Source organism: Gastrolobium bilobum, unplaced genomic scaffold, assembly GCF_033153095.1.
Source record: "Gastrolobium bilobum isolate Gb01-03AN ecotype WA unplaced genomic scaffold, APGP_CSIRO_Gbil_v1 utg51604, whole genome shotgun sequence".
Lineage (NCBI taxonomy): Eukaryota > Viridiplantae > Streptophyta > Magnoliopsida > Fabales > Fabaceae > Gastrolobium > Gastrolobium bilobum.
In genome coordinates, this window is record NW_026898190.1 from 26,289 (window position 1) to 46,518 (window position 20,230).

Below are 20,230 nucleotides of genomic sequence, written 5' to 3' on the forward strand. Positions count from 1 at the left end.
AAACTTTTCGTTCTTGTCATGGAACAATAAAACCTTCAGGTTGTTCTAAATATATCTCTTCTTCCAGGTCGCCGTTTAAGAAGGCGGTCTTAACATCCATTTGATGTATTTGTAATCCATTCAATGCAGCTACCGCGATCAACATCCTAATGGATGTGATCCTTGTAACCGGTGAATAAGTATCGAAATAATCGAGACCTTCACGTTGCCTGTAACCTTTTACCACAAGTCTTGCTTTATATTTATCAATAGTGCCATTCTCTTTCATTTTTCTTTTGAAAACCCACTTACTTCCTACAGGCTTATTGCCAGGAGGAAGATTTACCAATTCCCAAGTGTGGTTGGACAAGATAGATTCTATCTCACTATTGATAGCTTCTTCCCAGAATGGTCCTTCCGGGGACGTTATAGCTTCCTTATACGTCCGAGGCTCATTTTCTAATATATATGTCATAAAATCAGGTCCAAAAGATGTGGCGGTCCTTTGCCTCTTGCTACGTCTAGGTTCATCTTCTATATCCTCTACAGGATCAGTATCAGTTGTAGCATCTCGAGGTATCTCAACCTGATCATCATTATTACCACTTGATTCATGTATTTTCTTATACGGAAATATGTCTTCAAAGAAAGTAACTTCCCTTGATTTAATAACCGTATTAACATGTATATCTGAGACATCAGATTTATACACTAGAAACCGATAAGCACTACTATTAAGTGCATAACCGATGAATACACAATCCATGATTTTAGGTCCGATTCTTAACCTTTTAGGTTTAGGAACCGCAACCTTAGCCAAGTACCCTCACACTCTAAAGTATTTCAGGGATGGCTTCTTTCCTTTCCATATATCGTATGGTATGTTGTTTATCTTTTTGTGGGGCATTCTATTAATAATATAATTAGCCGTTAACATGGCTTCCCCCCACAAATTCTGTGGTAAACCGGACGTAATTAACATAGCATTCATCATCTCTTTCAGTGTCCGATTTTTCCTTTCTGCAATCCCATTTATAATACCGGACTCTATACAGAATTCCTCGAAGGGGCCATCATATTCTCCCCCACGATCGCTCTTTACCATTTTAATTTTCTTGTTGAGTTGATTCTCAACTTCACTTTTATATTGCTTAAAAGCAACAATCGCTTCATCTTTACTATTAAGTAAGTACACATAACAATATCTACTGCAGTCATCAATAAATGTAATAAAATATTTCTTATTACCCCTAGATGGTGTAGATTTCATGTCACATATATCAGTATGTATTAAATCTAACAACTCGGTTGATCTTTCAACTGATTTAAAAGGTAATTTCGAAATTTTGATTCAACACATACTTGGCACTTGTTATTTAAACATTCAAATTTAGGTAATAAATCTAAATGAATTAAACTCTTAATTGACTTTAAATTAACTTGTCCTAATCTATTATGCCATAGATTAGAAGACTCAAGCAAATAAACAGAAGTACTAGTATTATTAATAATATTAGAATTATTTACAGTCATTTACAACATTCAAAGTCATCATATTGACTTTGATCATGCCATCACTAAGATAGCACATTTGAGTTCACGTAATATCAATTAGCCATATATATGTACACACCAACCATCATGGATTCAGTTCATGAGACGATACACCACGTACATATATAACAAGGCTTTATCAATATGTGCAGCAAAATGCATCAATTCGGCTTTCAGTAAATAAAATTAATGCATAATGAATTTCAATATATGCATAAAGCACACAAACTTCCCATGCTATGCCTTAATCAATATACGTCCATCAAATTCATTAGTTGCATCATTAAGATGAACATTAAAACCACAACATTGTACAACATTAAAGCTATTGCAGTTTATTATAGAGAATTAAACACGCCATTTCCTCGTCAAACAATGCATTATGAAGAACCAAGTCATTTTAAAATGTTCAAATCTTAAGTGACCAAATACGTTGACGGGATATTGGGTTACGTAACAACCCCTCTGCATATTCTGCGACTCTGTTCAGCGAAGACGGAGTCGGCTAATGGAGAAAGATACTATTTCTTTCCACAAACTTTTAAAATTATATATTAGTTTAAATTCAAACAACCATTCACGAAGGAAATTATCCTCCCACACTACAAAATTTTTTTTTTAAACAGCAATAAAACCGTTCAATGCATTCCAGTATTTAAACGATGCAACTTTTCACTTTTAAATAAAAAATGAAAACCGTAGAGTAACTATCAATTTAGAATGGTGTAGGCCACTTCATGCATTTGATTGTTTTCTCAAATTCAAAGTAATGCATTCAGTGCATCTAATGCCAACATGAAGAATTCAATTAGCCAAAATCCAAAACAATTGAAAAAATGGCTTCAAATAATTTAAACTATTCAATTCTTGTAGAAGGAATCCACGGTGGTTTCAACAAGGAAGCCATTAATGCTTATGGTTAATTTGAGAGACCATGGAAAATCCACGTAAACAAAAAATATATATGGATATATAAAAACCAATGAATGTTTATCAACATAAGAGGGCATTAATAAAAGCATTATGAGATAGGGATAAATTGTTATAGGATAAGAAATTAGAGATTGGATGAGCAGTGGAAGAACATACATAATCAAGTAGATGGGGTGGTGGTTTTCTAATGCGAGATGGATGTGAAGAAGGAGGTTGTAAAGCTTCAATGGTATGTGGTGAGGGAGTAGGGGGTATAGGAGTGTGAAATGAAAAGCAAGAAGCAAAAAGAAAAACAGATTCGTGAAAAAAAACGTCTCTGGAGACAAAGACTCGATTAGTAGAGAGGTCAAGTAATTTGTAGCCTTTGTATCTAGGGGGTATCCTAGAAACACGGTTGGAAAGGCTCGTGGATAAAACTTATGACGACCACGATGAAGACTAGACAGATAGCATAGACAACCAAAAATTCTGAGATGCGAGTAAGAGGGAACCTTGCGAGACAAAAGTTCAAAAGGTGATAGGAGTGGAGATAGGGTACAGTTTATAATGCAAACGGCTGTGTGAACACAATCATGCCAGTAATTTAAAGGAACCTGAGACTAGAAATGGAGTGCTCTGGCGACGTTTAAAATGTGCTGGTGTTTCCTTTCCCACACAGAACTTTCTTGTGGTCTTTCGACACAAGAATGAAAAAGTTGGATCCCTTTGGAATTAAAAAAACCAGCCAAGCAGAATTTAGGGGCGTTGTCACAGCGAATAGCCTTAAAGACTTGTTGTATTGATTGTAAACCACAACAAAAAATTAAGAAAAAATAGTGGAAAATTCCTTTTTGTGTTTAAGAAAAAAAACTCAGGTAAACCGAGTGGCATCATCAACCAAAGTGAGCAAGTAATGAAAACCATATACAAAAACAGGGGTAAAAGGCCCCCAAATATCACAGTGTAATAAATCAAAAGCAGAAGAAGAAAGTTTGGGATCCAAAATAAAAGGTAATCGTTTTTGTTTTGCCAATGGACATACATTACAATGAAAAGTGGAACAATGAGTTTCTGTAAAATGTAAAGTATCTCTTAAATGATGTAAAACAGGGGAAGAAAGATCGCCTAACCGAGAGTGCCATAAATGAAAAGATTGCAAGGAAACATTGAAGCAAAGGGAAGGGGGAACATTAACTCTAGGAAAAGGAGAGGCAATATCTAAAATATAAAGATCTTTAAGCCGATCAGCAATCCCAATCGTCCTGCCTGAGACACTGTCCTGTAAAGAACAATGAGAAAAGAAGAAATGAGCAGTGATAGACGAATCACAAGTAAGAGCACTAACAGACAGAAGGTTAAAGGAAAAGACGGAACAAGCAAAACATTGTGTAAAATAACTGAAGGAAAAAGAGAGATAGAGCATGTAAACTGATGGGACATAAATTCGTTCCCATCTAAGCCCATTTAGATGATAAAATACCATACGTTCCCTCATTTGATGAGCAACTTCAGCATGAAAATCACTTGTTTTACACATTTGTGACAAAAACACAGTGGGGGAACGGATGGTAACGTATTCCTTTAAAATATATTAAAAGGGGAACGGACTGAGACGCATTTAATGCAGCTGCTCCATTCATTTAGTGCTTCTGTACACTTTGTAGGTAACGTAGAGTTAAAGACTTCTGAAAAGCAAGGCGGTGCACCAACTGAGCAGCTGGAAACGTGAAGAGCAGAGAATCAAGAGTTTTTATTGGCTGAAAACAAAAGCAAAGCATGGGAAGGTCTGCAAACAATGGCTAATCATCACCAAATCCTGTTCCATTCAGCAATTCACGCAAGCTTCACACTCTGCTGCCACAGTCCCGTCCCCTCATTCAAGCAACTAGCTCCAAAGGAATTACAGTCTTGCCACTCCTCTTCCAGTTATAAATAGGACCACCCTCACACAAAAACAACATCGAATCCTAGAGGGTTTGCAGTCCGAAAGGAAGAGATCACTTAGTAGTAGTTAGTAACTTAGTTTAATTTTAAGTTGTAACTGTAGTTAAGTGACAACCGATCTTCTCTTCTCTGTAAACAACCATCAAGACTCCTCACGAGCAAATATCCATCTTTCTCCATTTTCTGTTTCTTTTTGTAAACTGTCTTTTAAATTAATATAAGTGTTTTTCTCTTCGATCTAATCGTTATCTCTTGACTGAATCTCAGGTCTATGTGATCTCAGTTGAGAATAATTATGTTTAAACTATCAGCCATGAGCTGAACTATCTGTGGAACGGGTAAACTGTGAAACTCTTAAAGAACTATTTTCAAAACTCTTGACCGAAACTTTTTGTATTTCTTTGGCTAAGTCAGCTATATTCATTGTGCGCCAATGGAAATTGGGTACATACTGAGAAAGGAACTTCCATAAGGAAGGGATTTCAGACAGCTTAGCCATTGGGGGAAGGTAGATGTCATGGCAAAAACGCTACTGGTCACCTTAGAAATAAGGGGCCAACTTGTCCATTTTAAGGTTTTGAACTAAGTACCTGTTGGAGTCAAGGGAGCAATAGGAATATGGACACTTGTGAACCATCTAGACCATGAGCTGAGGAATCAGAGTTGGCAGGCAAAGAACCTGGGACAAAGCCAAAAGGTGCTAAGTCTTGAGCAGAGAAAACAGCCCCTTTAAGAGTGAAGCAGTGAATCCGTTCCTTCTGTTAAACTGTTTTAACCACCACCCTGTTGTCTCTTGATTATAGTTATTTCTGTTTTAGTAGTTTTTATTTTATTTTATTTAGTACTTATAAAAACTCTAATGATTATTATCTCACCTTCTTCTAAACAGGAAGGATCACATACATAACGCAGCGAGCAACTGTTTGCCATCAGATTGAACCTACTGTTCCTGAGGAACGTTGTCAAGACAGTAGGGAACGTTTGACCAGACAGTTCATTTACTAACCTTTCTTCTCATTTTCATTCTTTATAAACAGTGATAAAACAATAATTAGCACTCTATCCTCGTGGGAACGATAATTTGGGCATTAATACTCCATTTATTATTTGATGCGTGCACTTGCGTACTTGGGTTGGAACTAAGGGACGAATCTGTGTTCTGCAAGAACAGAGGAACGTCCCCTATCAGAACTTATATTTTTCCACCATCAGCAAACCACCCAACAGAAACAGAAGATCCAGTTGGGAGAGAAACAGTGGAACGAAAATCAGAAGAAGATTAAAAAAATAGAGGGGAGAAAACAACGTGATGAGTTACCCTAGTGTCTATTATCCAGGAGGTGGAAGATAAAGAAGAAGATGGCATACCACTGAAGCTGGCGACGATGAGAGATGGTGAATCTGCTGGTGGTGATGGAGAGGCTGTCGGTGGTGAAAAAGGGGTACGGTTGGATTGAAGGAGATGGAATAATTTGGCGTATTGGTCCGAAGTAAGTTGAGGGAAAACAAGGTTTGAGTCATTGGGCCTATGGTTTGGTGTAGGGGAATTAAAAGTCATGTGGGCTTGGGCTGAAGATGAAGGAAAATCCAGTTTAGGGGTTTTGGGCTTGTAACCCGGAGGGAAGCCATGAATCTTGAAGCATTTGTCCCTGTTGTGTCCATGGATGTTGCAGTGTGTGCAAAAGGGGGGATTGCGGAGAGGATTGGTGATAGCAGCAGCTATAGGAGAAGAAATAGCAGGAGAAGAGTTAGTAGGGGCTAGATATATCCCCCATAGAAGTAGAGGAGTTAGTATGAGTAGAGGCAGAAGTAGCTGATGTATTAGAAGAAGCTTTAGTACCTCGAGCCATAACTGAGGTTAGAAAATATCATCTGATACCATTTTAGATATCAAAGCCCAAAAAATTTGTAAAGGAAAACTAACTTTCATTGTTCAGAAAATTGAATTCACTGAGTACAATGCATACACTATGAGAATATATCAGCTCAGCAACCTAAAAATAGAATACAACTTGATCCGTAAAAAATGCTAAAACAGTTACAGCCACTGATGAGGTGGCAAAAGTCCAAAAATAATAAAAAGAATAAAAATAACTGAATGAAGTATATTCTAAAACCAATTGAAACATTTGATGAATTTCAATATTTTGAATATTACAATATAAATAATTAATAAATATGAATATACGACGTGTACGTGTCAAAAAATCTGTTAAATGATTTTCCTAGATATTCTGCATGCAATAATTGGACAAATTTTCTTCTGGAAACTGTGATACAACGACTTATTCCTTATCTGTAATTTGTTGCAGATTTTTTCTTTTTTTTTCCTCATTTTTATTTATGTCGTATTTTTTTTTGTGGGCATTTATGTCATATTTTATTCTTCTAAATTAAAGTAAAAGCGATTTAGCTTATCATGTTTGGATAAAATAAATAAATCGGATTAAGAAGGACAATTTAGGCCCTATGAAAAAAATATTTTTAACTTATCATGTTTAGATTATTTAGATTTAGCTCTTTTTTGTTAATTAGGAAATGTTATGTGTATTGAGGTTAGAAGTATTGTTATTGGAATAGGTTATTCCGCCTATTCCTTAATCTGCTTATTTTGCTTCCTTTTCTCGATACCGTTAGATTACAATCTCATTCAATGGTGGAGATTTATAAAATAAAATAATTTTTTTATCCCTTTTTCTCCCCCCTGTCTCCCATACTTTCTCTCTCCTTTTTGGAAGAGAGTATTTGGAGTTCAACTGCACCGAGAGACAGCTAAATCAAACCCACGAATCATCAAATTGTCTAAAAAAGCCATTTTTTAAAAAAATAATAATAATTTTCTAATCATCAAATATTGACTCCCCCACTCCCATTTTAATTTTAATTGTAATCTAAAAACATACATTTCTCTTGAGCTTGATGCAATCTATCAAGAAATTTTTGAAATCATATGGTTCCTACAATAAACATTCTAGAAGGTTTTCTGCAGTCGGAAATCCAGATTCCGAGCACAAGCAGCTTCTAATCCTCCACGATCAAGGAACTCCCCCGCCCCTAACTACCCATATCTGATGGCCGGAGATGTTGTCATGAAGATTAACGGGGAGAACTCGCTCAAGACAACAAGATTTGGAGCATGGGAGGAAAGAGAAAAGACGAGACAAAGAGGAGAGATAAAGGGATGAAATTGCAAATCTCCACCGTTTGATGAGATTGTAATCTCTAATAGTATTAAAAAAGGAAAAATTATATTTTTAATTTAAAAAGTAAAATATAATCAATCAACTCATTTATTGTTGTAAGAATGACATGGCTTTAAACGGAGTGATGAGGAATTCATCATGTCAACCATAACCACCTAGCTTGGTCTTTGTAAGAATAACACATTTGTAGATGTTATCATCGTGACTCTATGTCCACAAAGAATACCCATCTAGAACAAATTGCAAATTATTCTTAATACATGACAACTTTGATCAATCATTTGCATGTAAAGTCAACTCTTGAGAGAAGTAATTACAAACCAGAGCCCGTAGGGATGTCCTCTTTCTTATCAATTGGTCATCATTGTCCATTAAAAATATTTTGCATCATGCAAACAGATATTCAAACTAATAGAATTCAATATTGATAGTAACACCATTATTATTGGGCAAGTGGTCTCAAAACTTAAAAGGGAGAGAGAATTGGGTTTTAAAAATAAAAATTTAACAAAATGCTTCATTTCCTTTGTAAAAATCACTTTTTTGAAAAAATTTGATTTAAGATACACAAAGAATGATAAATGACAACTAAATTTGGCAAAAGATGGTCAATAAATTAGTAGCTAAATGTGCTAAGAATGTTATAAATGATAATAAAAATAAGATAAAGGATAGAGAAAATGTTGTTAGTATATGGATGTCCTAGAGACAATTGATATTATCATATTTAATATGATCAAAGTCACAGTGAGAAGTTATTTCAGTCTAGACAATTGATATCATCAAATATGACTAAGTTATGTTAAAAGAGCATAAAGGCTCACTTATATATGTTGAAACATATATTAGTAAAAGGGAAAAATGTTTGTGCAGTTACTGCAGATAAGTTATCTGCATTTTCAAAACGACGTCGTTTTGGTATTGAAATCTTAAAAAATTATAAATATAAAGACTATTATAACTCTGAAATAAATTAAAATTACAAAAATATCATGATTTCTGCCCAAAATGACGTCGTATTGGGCTTACTGCAAATAACTTATCTGCAGTAACTGCAGAAAAAATGAACCCTTAATAAAAACAGAAAAATATTTCTACAGTTAATTTAGACAAGTTATCTGCATTTACTCCTAAAACGATGTCATTTTGAGATTGAAAAATTAACAAATTATAATTATAAAGATTATAATAACCCTGGAATAAATTAAAATTACAAAAACACCATGATTTCTGCTCAAAACGACGTCGTATTGGACTTACTGCAGATAACTTATCTGCAATTACTGCAGAAAAGCAAACCCTAGTAAAAATAACAAACAGCCAAACAATCATAAAAAGAGAGAGAATAATAAAAAGAAAAAATTTAAGAGCATAGCTTGGCCAAATAATTTGGAAAATTGAGGAGGAATAAGGAACAAAGACACAGAGAAATGAAGGGTACAACAATGGAAGAGTGTGAATTTGCAAAGGGGAAAAGCCAAAAAGGCTCAAGAAATCAATAGGAATTGGGATTTAAAAAAAAAAAAACAATGGATTAACCTGTCTTTGCCCATTCCAATCCCTTATATAAGTCATATTTTTTACGAGGCCAATTAGGTGGGCTGGTAGATTAATTTTATAACCAACCTACGTATTTCCAAAAATAAAAATAAATTTCTTTCTTTGCTATCCAAAAAAATAAAAAATAAAAATAAATAACCATCCTATTAAATGTAACAGGTTAAACACGGTAATTCCACCGGTCAAACCCGTCTTCTCATCCCTATTTGCATGATATATAAATGAAAAAAATGTGTGTCATTTTAAATGACATACCTTATATCCTTTCACTCTCACAAAGATGTGAAATCCGCACCTTTAAAACTTTTTCCACTTATTTTTCCTCTCATAATTTATCTCTTTTTCTCACTTAAAATGACACAACTATATGTCCGTCAAAATAATACACATTTCCCCCTTTATAAATACAATACCCCATAAGGATTTTGTTGAATAGTTTCTTGCAATGTTATAAAGATCAGACCGACCCGACCGGGTCGACCCGAAAACTGGTGAACCGATCATGTAACGAATCCGATTTTCATATTGGACCGGCCATATTACAGAACCGATGTGATCCGGTGCAAGTCGACCGGTTTTCATAAAAACCGATGACCCGGTCGGTTCAACCGGTGACCCGGCCCGGTCTATAAAAATATTCCCACATAATGAAAAATCTTGAAATCTTGAAAAATATTCCCACATAATGGAAATCTCAAAATACCACATGATATGGTAGTATTTTTCAATGAAAATTTACTTCACAAAAATAAATTTCGAAATTTTAATTTTTCCAAAAAAAATTTCACAATTCACATATTGTGGATAAACAAAATTACCAAAATTAATTTTTCGAGAATTTAAAATTTATCTGCGTATCAAACGCCCTAAACAATTTTTAAGAACATGACATTTTCATTTTTCATTGTTTTAAAATTGGGTAAGAGCAACCCACGAGGTGACAGCTGACTTAAATAAACATCACACGGGTGACGGATTGAAGACTTAAGGATGTCATTCTCATGGAATCATTTCCTCGCTCTTAAATTTAAAATTAATTGTATTTCCTTAATTTTGAAAAAAGAACCCAAACTTCACGAGCTTGAAAGTGAACAGTTAAACTGTGTCTTTTTTTCATCTAAAAAACTTCAATATCATATGTAGCGGCAAAAAAATTGATATATTATTTTTTAAATAAAAAATTATGAATTTATGGCAGTTTTATAAATAATTACGGCAAAAAAATTAAAATATTATTATTTTAATAAATAATTACGAATATATAGTTGTTTCGAAATTATCTACGGATCTATTGCACTCATTCTCATTCACGCCCAAATTAGGCGTGACTATTCACGTCCAAATTAGGCGTGACTCCCAAGGCATTCACGCCTAATTTAGGCGAGAATCATCTGGTGTTGACACATGGCAAAAAAAAGTCAACTTATGAACTGTAAAACTTTGAAAAGCCATAACTTTTGACTCGGGTATCCGAATGAGGTAATTCTTTTTTTGATTCCACATAACTTTTCGATATCTACGCAATGACATTTTATTTGATATATTTTATCTCTCACAAATACAATTCAAATTTGCAATAATTGTATTATATAGTGTATTTCCAAAAAAATTTAAAAAGTTATGATTAATAAGAAAAATAAAATAAAGATTTAATTTGTGATTTAAACTCAAAAATTAATATGAAAAATCTGTATTAATAAAGAAAATAATTAAATAAATATTCTAAACACTTGGTAGAATATTATATAAATTTGTATATATTTTAATAATTAAATAAATAACCTTGTACACTATTTTTTTTCAAACACTTGGTACTATAACATTAAATTCAAAATTCAAATAAACTCCAATAAGTTGATTGCATTTTGTATTTAATAGCGTTGATTGTGTTTTGTATTTAATAGGACCTGATTGCGTTGTAATTTTATGAGTTTGTTATCGATTGTCGCCAATTCAAATAAATTTGCTGAAGGTTATTTGAATTTTGAATTTAATGGTATAGGAGTTGATTGCATTTTGTATTTAATAGGAGCTGATTGCGTTTTGTATTTAATAGAAAAATTTGGTGTCATCTTATTTATAGATGAGTTAATCCACGTTGGTACCATCTTTATAGTATCATTGTTGCAAATTTGAATTGTGTCTGTGAGATATAAAATATATCAAATGAGATGTCATTGCGTAGATCTCGAAAAGTTATGTGGAATCAAAAAAATAATTACCTCAATCGGATACCCGAGTCAAAAGTTATGGCCTTATAAAGTTTTACGGTTAAACTATTAATTTTTTGTGCCACGTGTCAACACCAGACGAGTCACGCCTAATTTAGGCGAATGCCTTGGGAGTCACGCCTAACTTAGGCGTGAATAGTCACGCCTAATTTGGGCGTGAATGAATGCAATAGATCCGTAGATAATTTCGAAACAGCTATGTATTCGTAATTATTTATTAAAATAGTAATATTTTAATTTTTTTGCCAAATAATTACACATTTATTGCACAATATCACGTCCAACTTGGATGTCACCTATCACGCTTAAATTGGGCATCACTCATCAGGTGTTGACACGTGTCACATTAAAAAATTGGGCCAGAGGATAAGCCAAAAATCTTCGGTTGGAGGATTAGTCTCGTCCTTTCTCCGGTTGCGAAGCTTAGTGCATCCACTGTTACAATGAGGGGCTAGCCTAAACGGGCCGTACCCCGAGGGCATGGTGCCCGGAGAAGGTTGAATGGGGATACCTCCTGGCAATGTACCAAAAAAAAAAAATATTAACAATTTAATCGTAAAACTTCTGAAGGCTGTAACTTTTGACCCGGGTATCCAAATCAGGTAATTCTTTTTTTGATTCCACATAACTTTTCGAGATCTACACAATGAAATCTCATTTGACATATTTTATTTCTCACGAACACAATTTAAATTTGCAAGAATGGTATTATAAGAGCGGTTAAACCCAGAAGCCTCTGAGTTCTGGGTTTGTGATTTAATATAAATAAATAAATAAAGATTTGATTTGTGATTTAAACTCAAAAATCAATTTGAAAAATCTGTATTAATAAAGAAAATAATTAAATAAATATTCTAAATCTCTATGGAAGAAGGATTTTATTTTTGAAATTAATGATTAATGCTATAAGCTTCGGGGTTATTATTCGTACTCTGAAATTAATGATGGCTTATGAATATTTTTTTAAAAAAAATCCTTCTTACTTAGAAATTTAGAATATTTATTTAATTATTTCCTTTATTAATACAGTTTTTTCAAATTAATTTTTGAGTTTAAATCACAAATCAAATTTTTGTTTTCCTTTTTAATAATAATTTTTAATTTTATTTTTAATTTAAATCATAATCCAAATCTTTATTTATATTTTTATATTAAATCACAAACCCAGAACTCATAGGCTTCTGGGTTTAACTGCTCTTAAAATACCATTCTTGCAAATTTAAATTGTGTTTGTGAGAAATAAAATATGTCAAATGAGAAGTCATTGCGTAGATCTCGAAAAGTTATGTGGAATCAAAACACGAATTACTTGATTTGGATACCTGAGTCAAAAGTTATGGATTTTAGAAGTTTTACGATTAAATTGTTAAATTTTGTTTTTTGAAAAAAAAAATGACTCGTGTCAACACCTGATGAGTGGCACCTAAATTAGGCGTGATTGCCTCTTGGAGACCAAAGTCAAGTTGACTCTACAACAGAAAGGATAGTTGGAACTTAGTAAGTTATAAAGGCCATTGTAGAGTCAACTTGACTTTGGTCTCCATGGAAAATCTTTGCCATGCCAAAATCTGAAATCTTTGGATTCATTTCGTCATCTAATAGGACATTACTAGCCTTGAGATCGCGATGTATTATTCTAAGAGTAGAATCTTCATGGAGGTATTTAACTCCTCCAGCAATCCCAACTATAATTTGGTAACGTGTTGCCCAATCAAGCTCTGCTTGGTTCTCATGATCTACAAATTAGTCAAATTGTAATATTCAAGTTAGCAATAAATTGAGTTCTGTAGAAGAATTAGTTCATACAATAACTTTAAAAACCAAACCAGAACAAGAGAGTCCAAAAATTACAAACCACATAGAAAGCGGTCAAGGCTTGAATTGGGGATGAATTCGTAAACAAGTATCCTCTCTGCTCCCTCCAAGCAAAATCCTAAAAGCCTAACTAAATTTATATGTTGAAGTGCAACAAGTGCAGCCTCGTTCCTGAATACTATGTCACCCTGCAAGGAGCTTATGGATAGCCTCTTTGCAGCTATCTCTTGTCCATTAGGAAGGGTACCCTGAAAACATGCATGAGATTAGAATAGCTCCAATCAACATAAATTAGCATACGAGCATGACAACATGTTTCCTTATAATTTCTTTTTACCTTATAAACCACACCAAATCCACCTTGGTCTATCTTCTTCTCATTCGAGAACCTATTTGTTGCAGCTTCAATTGTAGCCAAGTCAAAATGCAAAGACTCTTCTTGACAAGTAAAATAATTCCTAGCTGCGGTAAAAAGTAAGTTAAGCAAAATTACTAACATGCTATTGTTCGTGCTTTGAAATAGATAAATAGTAAGAGCAAAAACAATTACTACTATCTCCCATTTCTAGATCTGCATCATGGTTTTTGTTTCGCCTTCTTCTCCAGCAACAGCAACAGCCTAGAACCAAAAGCGCCACCAAAATAACATTTGGGACAACATTTGCTACAATTGCTACAATCGTTGAAGCACATATGTTTCCTGCCCAAGGTAACCTCTTTTAAGATGTGCAAAAGTGGCAAATGCTTTACAAACTCAAATGAAGAGAAGTGGACACAAAAAGGAACCAACTTCCTCCTCAAAGACCACAAAACAACCTTGACTTGACAATAGATTGATGAAAACTGAGTATTATAAAAAGAATATAATTGAAGAATGAAGACCACAAGAAACTCGATCAAATATATATGTATACCTGAAGAAGGGGAAGGAACTAGTGGTGTCATTGAAGTCATATTGAACAAAAAAGGATACAAGCGCAATAGAAAAGTGGCTATTGGGATTGCACAAAAGAGTAACTTTTCAATTTCAATTAACAAAATAATAATATTCAACTCCTATAATAAGGGTCGTAAGCACCTTTTTATAGACTAATTATAAATGGGTTTACTTTTTCTGCAGTTAATGCAAATAATTTAACTGCAGTAAGCCCAATATGACGTCGTTTTGGGGCGGAAATCATGATATTTTTGTAATTTTAATTTATTTCAGGGTTATAATAGTCTTTATATTTAAATTTTTTAAAATTTCAATACCAAAACGACGTTGTTTTGAAAATAAATGCAGATAATTATCTGCATTAACTGCAGAGAACATTTTTCCCATTATAAATTGATTAAAAATTTAAAATTTAAAATTCTAACAATAATAAAACTTCCTAAAATAAATATAACATTAATTAACATCTAAAAATAAATAAAATATTACAAATAAATAATTCAAAATACTTCTCAAATCTTTAATCTCAGATCACATCAGATATGTTGCTTTTCTTTTCTTTCCAAACAAATCACAATCACATCTGCTGTTATACTGGGACTTGGCATGTAAAATTGACAATCACAATCACATCTTCCTTTTCCTTTTCTTTCTTTTTCTTTCCAAACAAATCACAATCACAATCATTTCCTTTTCTTACATTTCTTTCCAAACAAATTTGTCAAATTTCATAACAGAAAAAAATTGATTTATAAATGATTTTTTATTTTTAATTAATAAAATAAAATTAAGACTTAAAAAAAACGTATTATTTTTTTTATTTTTAGTTAATAAAATAAAATTAAGACTAAAAAAAACGTGTCGGAGCGTTGATCACGTGTCGAAAAAACGTGTCGGAGCGTGTCAGAAAATTGACCACGTGTCCCAAAATGTTGATCGCGTGTCCGTGTCGGACACGTGTCCGACACGCACATTTTTAAAAAATGAACGAGTCTGTGCTTTAGAGTATTTTTCATTTTCTTTTTATGCTCATCATAATAGTCATTACCAATGTAACAAATTAAAAAAAAAAAGAAAATCAATGAAGTTTAGGAGATTCAGAGCATTGTGCATGCCATTGTCATGCGATCACCAGTAGTGTCTTTTTAGAATTCATTATTTTATATAAATGAGATTAAAAATTGGGTTACTAACCTTTCTCTTTCTCCATAGTTATTTGAAAATCTAACCTTTTCCTTTTAGGCTTTTTATATCCAAAAATCCAATACGCTAGAAGAATTATGCTAAAGGAATCTTCATGTGAGCGGAATCGTGCTGATGAGATGTTGTAAAATTAATAAGAATTAGAAGAAGAATAGAAAAAGAGAGATAAGAAAATGTATTTTTGTTGTGTTGTCACACTACAATGATACCTTATTTATAAGTTCGGGAAACATGAAAGTTACAATAACTGAAATTATTCTTTAACGGTCATAATACCTCCAATAGCCATAACGTCTCCAACAGTTTATTATTTAAGCTTTAATTCCAAAAAATCTTGTTGTCTTTGATTAAATTAATATTTGCCAAAATATTTGGAATATTATAACTTCTTCATTATTTTTCTTTTACATTTTATTTAATGAGAATTTTAAATACTTTAAGACGTATGTCATACCTTGTTCATGAAAACTTAAGATGATCAAGGTAGGTCTGAAGGGTTCAGACCCTCTAACGTTGATCCACACCACCCGCGTCTAGATACAGGAACTCCTTCCAGTAAAGCCGCTGACTGATCACCACAATAAGGCTTGCTATGCACTCAATGTGTGATGAAAGGAGATTATGTAAAAGTGTTTAGAAGAGTAAAGTTTTCAGAGAGAAAACCTCACAAAAGTGGCGCAGGAATAAGGAGAGAATGGCTTAGGCCTTTGACAAAACCCTAGGAGGAACATATATACTATTAGGCGCACAAGTAGTGATCAAGAGATTCATGATGCAATCAGATTTTTGATCCTCAAAATCCCTTTAAAAGGGCGCACCAACAAGGAGAAACAAGAGGATTTGTTGCTAATCAAATCTTATCAAATCTTGCCAACAACATCCTATCATATTTTTATGATATTAGGTTCAAAGCCTAATCAAATATTTGATCATATATCATCATATATTCAGCTATATGGTGCGCCCCATATAGCCTAAATAATGACCTAAATAATGACCAGATACATTTGATTAGTTGCATTCAAACTTGAATCAAATCACTCAAATATTCTCCCAACAGATAGCTGATTCTGATGACTAACCAACAACCAAATCAGCACCCCAAATCTTCTTAGATTATGTCTAAAAGATTTCCTCTTGATATGTTCCAACAAGATCTCATCTTATCCTTTTGTTATGAAACAACTTTTCATAGCCAATTCAAATTCGAATATCAAACATTTGAATTCAAACTTTCAAACACTTAAGATTTAAATTCAAATTCAAATTTCAAATTTCAAATTTCAAATTCAAATTTCAAATTTCAAATTTCAAATTCAAATTTCAAAATTCAAAATTCAAATATCAAATTTCAAATTTCAGATTCAAAATTCAAAATTTGAATTTCAAAGTTCAAATTCAAAATTCAAATTTCAAAATTCAAATTTCAAATTTCAAATTCAAAATTCAAAATTTTAACATTTGATAATTAATTTAACTAATTAAATTAATTAGTAATGTCTTGGACTATCCAAACCCATTACTTAGATCCATGCGCCCTCCACCCTATCTGTGGAGTTCCAAACTACTTCTTGGGCTAATAACAATTGTTAGGCCCAATACCATGAATGCTAGAGCATCTAGACAATTAGATGTTAGTGTGTGACCCATTAGGTCCAACATAGCTACTGACATAAATGGGCTTGGGCCCAATAAGCCCACAACCCATCTAATGACAACACAGAGCACTAGCAATGCTTTGTTGCCTCAGAACTAGTTAGATTAGTGACTTGATCATCCTATTACACATATTTGGTTGCCGTATATATTTCCTTTTGTCTCGGTTACCTTCCCATAAAACCTAGGGTAAGGAAGTGTATCAACCCCTGCGGTTTAGGGTAAGCTTTATTCGAAATAGGGAATCTTCAATTTATAGACTCTAAAGGCATATCATCTCATGATCTCTTTTACTATGCATGGATTCCCGAGTCCCTGTAAATGTTATCCCGATTTTTCCGGTTTACAGATAACCTAATCTCTCACAGAGATTTGAACGAATTCCTTCAGCTTATCACCCTAGCCTTGTGTTCTTTCAGGACAAGCCCAATAGTATACCTATGAGTCTCCATGTTTCAGGCAGACGAGGTGCACAATCAAAGCATGCCTTCTAGAACACAGTCTAGGTAATAACTTCTGGTCTTAGGAAAGACATACCCAAATATAAAGAGACTACTCTAATGATACTCTCTGTGAGAGTTCCTCATAGAGTCTCTTTGTGGGTCTGTTCAGTGCGAGCTATACCCTTATAGATCCACCCACGACTTTAGCTAAGACATCTCCATATCTGTAGCACATGAGGTCTATACCTTGTATCCATATACAAGTAGATAAGTCGTGCTAGTCTTACCCGAGATCACTGACCCCATTCTCAGTATCTCTAGACTAGTAACATAAAATTAGGAATAAACATCCGGTATTCTTGAATCCTCATGATTGTGATCTCATCACAGATACTCAAGAGATACCTATTTTATTCCATGGGGTTTATCAAGTTATTCATAATATATTAACATTAATATCGAGACAGAATTATGAAACAAGATAAAGAGTGCTTTTATTTATTTTCGATAATATTAAAAAGGTCTACATCTATGTCCTTATTTAATCATAAGATTGTCTCTAGGACACCCAAATACTAACACATGATTGTTGAAAAGATGCATGTTTTATCAATATTTTGTTGCTCCACATTAACTTGGATTTCACAGCGTATAAAATGATCGAACTCTATGCATTCCTCAATCTTTATGAATGGAAACTTAGCGAGAACAACCGCCCAAGGACTAGTCTACTCAGTTTAGAAATGAAGTTTGAAACGACAACCAAGCACCTTTTGACCATACCTAAAATGATATAAAACTAAAGAAAATATCATTGTCTCCAAATTTGATTTGTCCAACTTAAGTAAAAATAGTAAATTAGTGCTTGAAATACTAATCCTCGTGGGAATGATACTCTACTATCGTCTTTATTACTTGTACGACAGGTATACTTGTCGTGATCGTAACACATGACTTACCACATTTAGACGTTGTAGTCTTTCTAATGTAGGAGAAAACCTTGGGTACATCAGATGTAGGTACGTTTTTACCTAATGGGGAAAGTTTTTAGGATTTAGTGGGAATAATAAAAAATAACAAGGGTGTAAATAAAAAATAATAATTTTGCTATTTAAAAAAAAGATGTACCGAAATGGGTACATAAATTTCCCTCATGTGGACAGTGTGTGTCAAACACAAAAACGATTGGTTAAGTGTAATTATATTCAAATACTAATTTATTTTTCTTTGTAACTTTCCCTCACCGTGGATAAGGATAAACCTCATTAATTTATCTCGGGTCTTGAAAATATCTATATTATTTTACCTATTAATTTTTAGAATATCTTGAATAACCTTGGGTCTTGAATTAAAATTTAGTAGTATAGAGAGTTATAACTGTTAATAAATTTTAATAATTATAATTCTGCAACATATTTTCTAGAATACAGCTAAGTAACATGCAGGTATAATTATGCATGCAGGTAAATTAAAGCGGGTGACACGTGAAGTCCCAAGTTCTCAATATGATAAATAGCATTCCTGATGGCTGGTGTCATGGCGGCATGACAAATATTGTGTTTTTTTTTGTCAAGGTCTATATCTGCACTCGACACGTTACTGATCAGTGGCGGTACCACAAGAAGCGCGTTTTTATTCTGCATCACTCTAATAATAAATTTGATCAAGAACTTAATCCGATCAATTTTTTTGAAAAAGCAACTAATACGGTCTAAAAGCCGCATCCTAGTAAACAATGTGACAGCTCAACTTTTTTTTGTTTGGACGCCATCCCTGGCAAAAAAAAAAAATTAAGACATTTATTACAGTTTTGGAAATAATTACGTATTGATTGTACAATATGACGCCCAATTTGAGCATCACCAATGACGCACAAATTGGGCGTCACTCAAGAGGCAATCACGCCTAATTTAGGCGTCACTTATTAGGTGTTGACACGTGTCATATTTAGTTTTTTTAAATTAAAATAATTTAATCATAAAACTTTTGATTCGGGTATCCAAATCAGGTAATTCTTTTTTTGATTCCACATAACTTTTCGATATCTACACAATAACATCTCATTTGACGTATTTTATTTCCCATAAACACAATTTAAATTTGCAAGAATAGTATTATAAGAGCGATTAAACCCAGAGCCTCTCAGTTCTGAGTTTGTGATTTAATATAAAAAATAAATAAAATTTTGATTTGTGATTTAATTTTTTTATAATAATTTTATTTAGTATTACAAAAATTTGGTTGTGATTTAAATAAAAAATAAAAATAAAAATTATTATTAATAAGGAAAACAAAATAAAGATTTGATTTGTGATTTAAACTAAAAAATCAATTTTAAAAATCTATTGAAATAAAAGAAATAATTAAATAAATATTCTAAATCTCTAAGGAAGAAGGATATTATTTTTGAAATTAATGATTAATGCTATAAGCTTCTGGGTTATTATTCGTGGTCTGAAATTAATGAAAGCTTATGCATGTTTTTCAAAAATAAAATTACCTAAATTAGACGTGATTGCCTCTTGATTGAAACCCAATTTAGACGTGATTGGTGACGTGTTAGGTGTTGACACATGTTGACACGTGTCCCATTTTTAAACGCAGAAGCCTCTGAGTTCTTGGTTTGTGATTTAATATTAAAAATAAATCAAGATTTCATGTGTGATTTAAATTAAAAAAATAAATTTTTTAATATAAAAAAATTTGGTTTGTTATTTAAATTAATAAGGAAAACAAAATAATATTTGATTTGTGATTTAAATTCAAAAATAAATTTTGAAATAAATGTATTAA

General features: G+C 32.9%; 1 protein-coding gene across 1 annotated transcript; it reads right to left on the reverse strand.

The window, feature by feature from the left end:
* Positions 1–12,877: 12,877 nt before the first annotated feature.
* Positions 12,878–14,152, reverse strand: LOC133313725 (cysteine-rich receptor-like protein kinase 10). The gene is made up of 6 exons (XM_061515130.1): positions 14,113–14,152; positions 13,985–14,041; positions 13,749–13,898; positions 13,536–13,660; positions 13,239–13,446; positions 12,878–13,119 (listed from the first exon to the last, which is right to left on the reverse strand). The coding sequence occupies exons 1-6, from the start codon at positions 14,150–14,152 to the stop codon at positions 12,878–12,880; spliced, it is 822 nt and encodes a 273-aa protein (XP_061371114.1).
* Between the last annotated feature and the right edge of the window lie 6,078 nt (positions 14,153–20,230).